General features: G+C 21.3%; 1 protein-coding gene across 1 annotated transcript; it reads right to left on the bottom strand.

Moving 5' to 3' along the window:
- Positions 1–4,514: 4,514 nt before the first annotated feature.
- LOC122854067 (apolipoprotein D-like) lies at positions 4,515–5,807 on the bottom strand. The gene is made up of 4 exons (XM_044154481.1): positions 5,686–5,807; positions 5,333–5,466; positions 4,928–5,095; positions 4,515–4,665 (listed from the first exon to the last, which is right to left on the bottom strand). The coding sequence occupies exons 1-4, from the start codon at positions 5,791–5,793 to the stop codon at positions 4,515–4,517; spliced, it is 561 nt and encodes a 186-aa protein (XP_044010416.1). The 5' UTR covers positions 5,794–5,807.
- Between the last annotated feature and the right edge of the window lie 5,660 nt (positions 5,808–11,467).

Here is an 11,467-nt window from a genome sequence, read left to right as displayed (position 1 = left end):
TGGAATATAAATATTCAAATTTATATGCGAAATAAAATTTAAATAAATAACAACATTGTGTAGGTAGTAAAAACATATTGTAAAAATTATTATTTTTATTTTTAAATAATAAAATAAATAATATTTTCGATAGATTTTTTTATATCACGTTTCAATTTGTAACTGGCTTGAAGGGGTGAGTTGCATTGTCACGTAAAATATCTTGGCTCACTTCTGATAACAAAAGTCGATGATAATATTATCTCCTTTGTATAAAAAAATAAAAAAATAATATACATCAAATATATCAAATACTCTTTTTTTTTTTTACATTTTTATTTCGCTTTTGGAATCAGTCACTCGTCAAGAAATTGAAGAATTTTATTTCATAAAATTTTTGAAAAATAATAAAATAAAATTCTATATACCATTTGCAGCTTTTTATTTAAATAAAAATAAAATCTTTTTATCTCTTAGTAAAAAAAAGCTTAAAATTTTTCAATCGACAATAGATCAAAGAATTAAATTTTTCTTTTTTAGAAAAAAAAAAATTTTATTCTTACGTTTATTGAATTAATTGTAATTAAAATTTATTTGGCATCAATTGATTATGTACTTTTATGTATTTTAATTTTCAAATTAATTTTTATTATAAAAAATAATGAATTTATTCATAAAAATATAAAAAAATTGTCAACTTTTGTCTTGAATTTTCTAGTCTATTTTTTTTCATCACAATTCTATTTTTAGATTGTCATTTTAACATTGAATTTTTTATTTTTCTTGTGTTTAGAATTATATAAATATTTTTTTTTTTACTAGTTTTGTCTGCGCAGCCACGTGGATAGAGGTTTATACGCAGAAGGGTAGTAACGGGGGATAGATAAATCCAATAGAAGGGGAAATAATAAAAAAAAAATATATAAAAGTGTCTGATTATTTTGCATCGTTGTGATGCTTTCAGTTGGCACGCGACATCGTGAAATAATACAACAAATTGTTGTCATTTTTCTCGAACAATCAATCGCTATTTATTCAATCGTAATATTATTTTTCAACTCCAAAAATCTAAAACAATTAAAATTAAAACAAAAAACAACAATAAAATAAAATTTAGATAAAAAATGAATCAATCAAATAAATTAATTAATTAAATTTCAAGTGAATAACAAATATACAATGAAATATTTAATGAATATTTTTAAATTTGTTAATGTTTATTTTTTTAATCAAGAAAAAAAAATTAATTACTGGTGAGTTATTTAAATATCAATTTTTCTATTAATTCAACAGTGAAAATAGCTATTTAATTTAGCTGTTATTTTTGTTTTCTTTGACTATAATAAATCGTAGAAAATATTTATAGATAAAAAAAAAATGCAGTTATTTATAAGGGGATGTTTTTTTTTTGCTTTTAAAATTGATGGGTTTGTTTGTTTGTTTTTTTTTATGATTGAATGAGGAGTATGTACAAATTGTGATTGAACTAACGAGTTTGACTAGTGTATATCTTGTTTCTACCTGGATCCAATTGCTTCAGTGTGTTCATTGATTAGTCTGACACACCTAGATCTCTCGCTCGATTCTCCAATTACAACTGGCTTTTTATTTCCACAATTACATGGTCTATAGAATAACCAAGGTCAATTTTATAAATCACTTTGTCTATATTTAATCATTCAATTTACAAATGAAATAATTGAAAAATATTGAATAATCAAATTTCATTGCACTACGAAATCACTAATTGAAAAAAAATAAATAAAATCAACAGCTACATAAATTTACTTAATTAAAAAAAAAAAATTCCAAGTATCAAATTTTCAAAAAAATAACGTAATTTTTAATAATGAAAATTTAAACAAAACAAAAAAAAATTTACATAAAAAAAAACGGTCTTAATAGTAGTAATAATATGTTGACTTGATTATCGTTACTTTGACTAATTAAATTATCAAGTCAGTTTAATTAACATCTGCATAAAAGATGTGAAAAAAATATATTTATCATTGGCCTAGAAATTTTTTTAAAACAACAAATAATAATTCAAAATTTTCGCTATAAAAATACATAAATAAAACAGGCAAAAATAAAGCTAAAAATAAAAAAACAAATTAAGTTATTTAAATTAATGAATAAGAAAAAAAAAAAAACAATGTAAGCTATTTTTTTTCTTTTATATAAATGGAAAAAAAATCGATTTTAATTGATGTATATATTTCATCAGTCATACACAATGTAGACCTAATTAATTTTCTCTAATTACTCAGTGATAATAATAGCTCATTCACAATCACTCATAATTGGATAAAAAGAAAACAATGATAATGAAATTAATGACAGAAATATACAGTACTTGTAAAAATAATTTTTCATAATTTATTTGATGTGAGAAAAAAAATATACAAGGGTTGGAAAAATAAATGTACATAATTATATTTAAATAGCATTATAGTTCAATGATGATCATTATTAATATCTGATTATGGCATTTAATAGCTCAAGGTTAATTCACAAAGTTACAGATCGTTTGTACAGTTCTTTTGATAAAATATATATTTCGTCCTTGTTTAAACCACATATCCACCAACTAAATTCACAAGAGTATTTAAATAAAAAATAATCTTAAAAACTCTTGTATTTAATTTTTTTAATAATATAAACATTATTTTATTATTTAATAATTAATTAATTATCAAATGGAAATTATAATTCTATTTTTTTTTTTAATTAAAATATTTATATCTAGCATTACTTAACACTTTTTAAAATTATTATAAATTAATTTTAATATGATTCTATCATTTTTTATTATCCTCGACCTACAATGAATATTTTTTTTTTTTCTCTTTAAATTATTCTATGTTATATTTTTAACTTTTATACATATTGTTTTTTCCTACTATCTATGTAATTTTTTTTTATGAATTTTAATATGTGCATAGTGAAAAGTTTACTATGCATGGATCTTGATTAATCTTGTACAAGCCTTTTTGAAAATTATTATTTTTTTATTATAATTATTATCTTAAATATACAATGAAGTATTATTTAAAGCACGTGGATTGTATATGGATATATTTTTTGAAAGGTCGAGAGTTTGTTGTGTCGATATAGTAACTAGATAAATCAATCGATTAGAGTTGATATATACAGTTGATTCAATTGTTAATACAGAGGTCAATCATGCCTCACAATTCAATGAATATCAATGTCCAATTTTGACCGGATACAATGATCATTGTAAAATTATAATTGGACTACTAACTACTTGTTTATGTGATTATTAACTATTCAATATTTTCGTCAAATTAATTGATCATTTTTAACTTAGGTGATTAATTTGTTATGAAATTTAATTAATTTTATACAATGATACTGTTAAATACAAATTTATATAATTTATTTATTTATATTATTTTGTTTTTCATATTTAAAATTCAACAATTGGTCGGTTTTTTTCTTTTATAAATGATTATTTTAGCTATACATTTGTATAATTTAATGGAAAATTAAATTAATATTTAACTTTTAGTTTACATTTAGAAGTTGAGACATTATTGAAGGATAATATTAAAATTGAAATTGAATTTCTTGGCTCATTGTGATAAGAAATGATTATTTAATTCACACTTTCTTTGTCATAAGAGCTTTTATTAAACTTTGACATCTGCTGAACTTGAAAAAGCTCCTTTTTTTTCACTTATAAATTTTTTTTAATCAATAAAGATAATTTTTAATTAATAAAATTCATGTAGTATTTTTTTATTTGAAAATTACAATTTTATATGTGGCGAAAATTAACTTAGTACTTGTAGTAATTAAAAAAATAATAGTCGAGTAAAAAATAAAATAATTAAATTTATAAAATTTACAACATTTTTTTTTTTTGTTAATTTAATTTTATTTGTTACGTTTTTATGTACATCTTGTTGAGTGTAGAAAACTATTTAAATATTTTATGTCAATTATTTTTTTTTAAATTAAAAAATTAAAAATTTAATTGGATAATTTAAAAATTTTCTTGGAAATTTTATCCTTGAAATTTTACTTTTACTATGATATTTTGTACAATTGTTTGAGTTAATTGAATTTTTTAATTTTTTTGGTTTTTAATTTATTTATGTTTGTGGATTATTTTTATGAAAATCAAGCTGTAATTATCTTCAAGGATATACACAGTTAATCTAATTATAAATATGACAATTTTATGTCATATCATAAACAAGCTGTGCTTTAAATGTAAACATCAAATTAACGTGTTAAAAATTATACATCGTCTTTTGAGTCATTATTTTTTTTATTATGTTTATAAAATTGTTGACATATTTTCATTGTATCCAGAATAATTATCTTTATGAAATTTACAAATTTATATTATCATTTATTTATTCTTCAGAAAATAATAGTTTAAAACACAACATATACATTTTTGTTTTCCTTGTAGGTGAATTGTTTGAATTATTTTTTTTTCTGTAAATTAATAAATCAATTTTCCATGATTTTAAATTATTTTAAAAAATTGATAAAATTACTTATTGTCCAGGGCTTGTTGAACAATCCTGGGTAACCAATTTCAATGCATCATGAGGAATATTGTTGGTCTTTAGAGCCTCAACAGCACTTTCATAATCTTCAGATGAAATTGTTTGTCTTCTTGATTTTATCCAGGCAAACACAAATGACCTATTAGAAAAAAAAAAAAACAACAAACATTCATATGAATATTTTCTTAAAAATAAAAAAAAATTAAATGAAATATCTGTACACAATTTACAAAAATGTAAATGTTCATTTGATGATAGAAAAATAATCTCATTAAATTTATAATCATTATGGAAATTAAATAAAAACAATGACCAAAATTCATCAAAATTTATTATTTTTTTTTTGCTAAAAATTATTCTGCCCAGAGTTATTTCATTGTGTAATCAAAATAATTAAATACCTTTCAGAATCAGATGTAACTGCAGCAGCTACTAAATAGTTTGTATAATCCGTATCTAAAATATAGTAAGTACCAAGATAAATTGGTGGAACAATTAGATAACGTAAAATAAATGCTCCATTTTTTTTTGGAAATGCCGCAACACTTGAGTTATGTTTAATTCCAGTTCTAAAAAAAATACACGAAATAAATTTATAAAATAACATTAAAGAATATTTACATTTAATTATATTTTAATTATTATTTAAATTAAAAAAAAAAAAATATATAAATATTTATTTGAATACATAAATCTCGACACATCTTTAACTTTTTTTTTTTTCTTTTTTTTCTGTGCTCTTTGTAATTTTATTTTTTCATTTTTATATTATTACAATAATCATTTTTAATTCGTGATAATATTACCTTGATTTTACTGCATCAAGAGATAAATTAAAACTTCCTAATTTTTCATTTAATTCATATGTTAAAATTGAACATTTATCATCAATTTCAAAGGCATTTGGAATTCTTGAAATTTCAAACCATGGACCAGTAATCTTTAAAAAAAAATACAAAACAATTAGATTTTTAATAAATTTATTATTGATAAATCATTTTATGAGTTTAAAAATATTTTTTACATATTTATTCATCTATTCTTCATCATTAATTAATTATTTTTAATATTTTTAATATAATTTTCTTACAATTTTAGTTAGTTACAATTTCTGTTATTACTAAAATGTTTATAAAAAAATTTAATTAATAATAATTACCTGTGATTTGTTCAAATTTAACATTGAAGTAATATTAGGCTTCTTATAAAGTGGTATTTGTCCCACAGAATTTGCAATAAAAATTGATAAAAAAAATATCAAAAACATGATTATAATAAAATTAAAAAATTATTTTAGATTTTTGCTTTGAACTGACAAAAATATAATATTAATCTCGTTTATATAGACCAGATGATATTTATCTTTATTGACAGTAAGTTTTATCGCAAATAATAATTTTATTTATTCAGATGATAATAACATGTGTTGTATATGTATTTAGTTCAATTCATTAATTTTCAATAATATTTTGACCTAGTAAAATTTTTGTTTGGCGACTGTGAATATGAATTATTAGCCAAATATTCGCAAATTTAAATAGTCATTTTTTCATATGATTTATTACACTTTGCTTATTGAAAAAAATTATTTAGTATATAATTTTTGATAAAAAAAAATTAATTTTATATATTTTTTTAACATTGTCAAATTTTTGTGATGATACGCGGTAGTTTTAAAAGCCCAGTGGCATTTATCGGGTCACCACTTTGTATAATAGTTTAGCTGGTTCTTGATGTTAGCTATTTTCGAGGATCGACGAATTCGATTAAGCTTCGGTTTATCCCTCGGGGTTGAAGCTTGACCAAACTGTGTTGTGTACATAGTCGAGTTTAAATTTTAAAAGAGAAAAAAAATAATTTAAAAATGTAATTGAAAAGAAAGAAAGAGAAAAAAAATATAAAGATTTATTAAACTGAAAAGAATAAATAAAAAAAAAAAAATGAATATTTCTTATTTTAGACTTTTTTTTTTTTTGGGATTTTTATATTTTTTATATTTTTTGTTAAAATTTATTTATTTATTTTTGACGTTGACTGTGTTGTCAAATACATTTTTCTAATTTTAAAATCTTTCAACTTCATGAATATTTGACAAGCAAAATACAGGTTATTTTATTTTTTTTTTCGTTTCATTTTTTACCTCAACCGGCTGACTAAATTGAGACTACTCTACTTGCTTGTTGACTTTTTTTTTTCACCAAAAAAAATTAACTAGTTTTTTAATTATTTATTCATTTGAATATTTTTTTTTTTTTTGTAATTTAGCTTATAATGAGCTTCAAATATATTTTTCATGTTTGCAAAATACTTTGAAGCTTTTTTTTAATTTAAAAATCAAAAAAATAATAATTTTTTGAATTTATACCGACAAATCTTGTAGGATTTTATTTTCATTTATTTTTTAAATCAATCAAGATGAATTAAATATTAGAATCAATATTTTAATAAGAAATTTTTCTTCTATATATAGATATTTCAAGTGAAATAAAAGCTGTTAAAAAGTTTCGTATAAATGAAATTTGTTTTTTTATTTATTTTTTTTATTTCGAGAGATGAAATATTTTTATTTTTATTTTTCATGTCACCTCGAATACATGAGTACTTGTTCAACATCCGGAAATTTTTATTTTCAATCATTTAAACTTAATATAACACTTTTTTTTTATTCAAAAAATAGAAAACTTGTTTAAAGCTTTGAATGAGTAAATTTTTTTTCCTAACTAGTGACCATTTCCTCTTGAGTTTCTCGAGATAAAAAAATTAAATAAATGAATAACCAACGAAGTGAAAAAATAGATAAAACAAAAAATAATATATATAAAATTAAAAGAACGTTAGTAGAAAGTGGTTTTAGTTTTTTTTTTGTTTTATATAAATTCTTCAACAGGAAAAGGACGCTTTTACAATTCTGAACCTTGATGGGAAATAAAAAAAAAAAAACTACCCTTGTTTAAATGTATTTACCACTACACCCTCACACTATTTTCATTATTTTTTTATTTTTCTTGTGCATGTACATGGGTCTATGTCTCAACGAGATGTTTTACTTTGGCAAATTGTCATTGGTTGGATACTCTGTAAATAATAAGACATTATCCTTACACCCGAATAATAAAAAAAAATAATAAAACTATATAGATATTCTTCGATTATAATAAAAAAAAAAAAATTACCAAATTTATTTTTATTTTTTGTGTAGCAAATTAAATTACTAATCTATATTTTTTTTTTTTTTTTTGATTAAATTTGTACTTTTTATAATAACTAGATTTATAAATAAACACGTGGTAATTTTACTTTGCATTTTTATTTATTTAGAAATAGTTTAACTGATGGTTTATCTTTGTTAAATTTTTTTTTTTTTTATACGTGTAAATAACTTTTTTTTTCCCTGATTTTTTTATTCTGCATTTTATTTTTTACATGTAATATTTTAATTTTTTAATAAATGAATATTTATGGTTGATAAAATTTTGTATAATAAAATATAAAATATAAAAAAAAGATAATAAAATTTTTTTATAAAATCAAAAAAAAAACCAATCAATATTGTATAAATTTATTTTTTTAATTTCAAAAACATATTTACATTATATTTTCATAAAAAAAATACTACTCTTTATTTATTTTTCTCTATTCATTAAAAAAAATTCATATTTTTTTTCTTATCCAGAATTCAGGGCAGTTATATCCTAGCATAGAATAAGCAAGATTATATTCATCTCAACTTTTTCTATGTCAGAAGATGACTGCCTCAAACCACAAATGAAAACGATATATATATCAATAAATCTATCGACGAGTCTTACGATTGTTTAATCTCAATTAGAGTTCACTCAGTATTTTGATAAAGAAAATCGCTTATCACAAAGATAACATTGAACAGTCAGTTTATAAAAATTGAGACTAACCTTGTATTTGAACTCAAGCTCTTCTCACCATAGGCAAAGCTCTTGCCCACTCAACCACAGTCTCACTTCACCTCCAATTACTCAATAAAAATTATATATAAACTTCAACCAATCCCTGAAATAAAATAAATAAATATATTCATAATCATAAAATAAAAATAATCAAGCTGCAATTTTTTTTTAAACGTGTAAATAATCAAAAAAAAAAAAAAATTGACAGGCTTTATGCTCTAAATAATTTATTATTGCTTAGAATAATTTGACTAAAAATATATAGGTCACATAGGTCACAATACTTGACTCCCAATTTCTTAAGTTAAAAACCATCGTCATAAAAATATATATAAAAAAAAATAAAATCCTCGGGGAAATTTCTCTAGCTAGAAAAAAGTAAAAAAAGTACTTGCAATCCACTAAAAGCCAGATCATTCAAGATCCTTTCGAAGAGTATCAAATTGTCTCGATGTATCATAAAGAAATAAAAAAAAAAAAAAATGAATAAATATATAAAAAGTTGTGAAAAAAATAAGCAGAAAAGACCTCGTGACCCACATATGTATAATGTTTTATCAGACATAAGTAAGTGTGGATTACGATAAAAAGCTTTTTCCATTGAGGGATAATATTTTTTACGTTAAATATAGATTTTTATAGTACATTTACTATTTATTTATATTTATTTTTATACGTTAATATTTTTATTTCTATATTAACTTGTTTTTGTATATTTTTTTTTACATTTTTATGGCTTTATTTTAAGTTTTTTACCTTCAAATTTGATGCAGAGTCAAAGAGACTTTGATGTGATCCTTTGAGAGTTGAAAAAATAGGATGAAAAAAAAAAATATAATGTAAAAGAAGATTTTGCACGTGGGCAAATATAACGTCGTTGAAACTATACATTTAGAAAAACACACTCAACGTTTAATCTGACATTAATTTTCTTCAAGGTTGGCGCCGGGTCGGCCGGTCTATAGGTTGTTGCTTTCATGTCCTTCATTATATAATTGAAAAAAAAATATAAATAAATATAAAATATGCCATTCACGTGGGGGTTATTAATGCGGTGTGTTTAATCGTCAAATGTCGTTTATTTTTATTTGGAAAAACAGAGAAAATAAATGATAAAATACAAAGTAAACAAAAATTAATATATAAAAAAATTTTCATCAAATAAAATCGATATAACTAAATATTTAAAAATAATAAATAAATAAATATAATAATTAAATTTATTATTGAAAAATTTATGTCATAAAATGAAATTTTAAAAAAATTGGTCTCTAATACTACAGCCGATGGAACGAACGGATATTTTTTATGTTTTTCATTTATTTATTTAACAACAAACATAAAACTAGAAAATTATGAAAATTTGTAAATATATAAAGCAAAACCCGTAGGATATTATCCAGTATATGGATTTCCAACCGAAACGTTTTTTGTTGAATAAATAAATAAAGTAGCAGTCTCTTTTTAAAAAATTAACCAAAATTTAGGGCAGTTATATTCTAGCATAGAATAAGCAAGATTATATTCATCTTAACTTTTTCTATGTCAGAAGATAACTGCCCCAAATTTTGAATAAAACCATACGAAGTAAGTAACTGAGTGATGTCATAATTGTATACCCCCATACCAGTTAAGAAGCTGTAAACTTATATGATAATGTTTTATTTCACTGTGCCGGTAGGAGAGCAAATCCAACCAGTGGAATTGAACTCGAGGCCCCTATTACCGTAGGCAAAGCTCTTGCCTCCTCAACCACAGTCTCGCTTCACCAACAATTACTCAATGATAATCCTATATAAACTTAAAAAAATTCATGAAATAAAATAAATAAACATATTTATAATTATAAAATGAAAATAATCAAGCTCCAATTTTTTTTTCGTTCATTTAAAATAATAAAACAAAACTATCAAGTTGCTGTTTTTATTTTGTATATTTATTTATTATTTTTTTGCACTTTAAAAATAACTACTTGTTTAAAAAAAAAAAAAATGGATTCTGTGGTTAAGCACCTTTGGGCTTTGTCTTAAACTATCCTTGCATAAAATGACACCAATAAAATTTCGATTATAAATTCAACTTGTTATTTTTTTATAAATAAAAATAGAAAAAATATAAAATGAAATTTTTTTGCATGAAAATAATTGTCAAGAGAATAATAAAAATATATAATATAAAAATTTTCTATTATAAAATCAAAAAGATAGAAATATAAATAACATGAATAAAAAATTTGCTAATGTATAAAACAAAACTTCCAGAATATTATCCATGATGTCACTAAATCTGGCCATGAATAGCCCCTTGTCCGCCAGTCTAATGGTTAATAACTTATTCATTTTATAATACTTATAAAATAAAATTTCCTCGAAATATAAAATGGAATTTGTAAAATTATTGAATACATTTTATTGGAAAATTTTAAATATCGTTTGATGGAATTACTGTTGAGTATAACATTTTTACAAAAAATATTAAAAATTAATTTGAGGTCATTCAGACATTTTATTACGAATACATCAATAAAATTGGGTCAAATAAAAAAATTTTAAAGCACTGACAAACAAAAGCGTATATAAAACCGAACAAAGCCTACACAATGTACACTATTTTATATAAAAAATAATAATTAACTTTCATAAAATAAAAAAAAAACCGTAAAGATAAACATGAAATTTTTTTGATTAAAATAGTCATTTAAATATTAATAAAAATTTTGTTCATTAAAAACTTGTACGTTATAATAAATATGACGTTTTTCAACAATAAATTAATGACAAAATAACGAAATAAAAATTATAATTATTGTTTAAAAAAATAAAGTTGAATTGAATGAATGAATTAGAGGACAAAATAAAATTAAATTGATTCATTTTGTTCAGGAATTTTAGGTTAATTAAATGTAATTAATTGGCACGTTTTTTTGGTCAAAAATATGTGGTTTATTGTTGTTATATTTAAACAATAAATTAATGATTAAATTAGTATATTTATCATTCAATTATAACAGTGGAAATG

This window comes from Aphidius gifuensis, linkage group LG4 (genome assembly GCF_014905175.1).
Source record: "Aphidius gifuensis isolate YNYX2018 linkage group LG4, ASM1490517v1, whole genome shotgun sequence".
In the NCBI taxonomy this organism is placed as follows: Eukaryota; Metazoa; Arthropoda; class Insecta; order Hymenoptera; family Braconidae; genus Aphidius; species Aphidius gifuensis.
Note: the sequence above shows the minus strand (reverse complement) of the source record. Positions and strands in the feature narration are given on the sequence as shown.

What these genes read in the sequence shown, in the direction of transcription:
- LOC122854067 (XM_044154481.1), bottom strand. Translation starts at nt 5,793, where the DNA reads ATGTTTTTGATATTTTTTTTATCAATTTTTATTGCAAATTCTGTGGGA. An exon ending in CTTGATGCAGTAAAATCAAG is followed by an intron (nt 5,096 to 5,332) that starts GTAATATTATCA and finishes TATTTTTTTTAG; the next exon opens with AACTGGAATTAAACATAACT. An exon ending in GTTACATCTGATTCTGAAAG is followed by an intron (nt 4,666 to 4,927) that starts GTATTTAATTAT and finishes TTTTTCTAATAG; the next exon opens with GTCATTTGTGTTTGCCTGGA.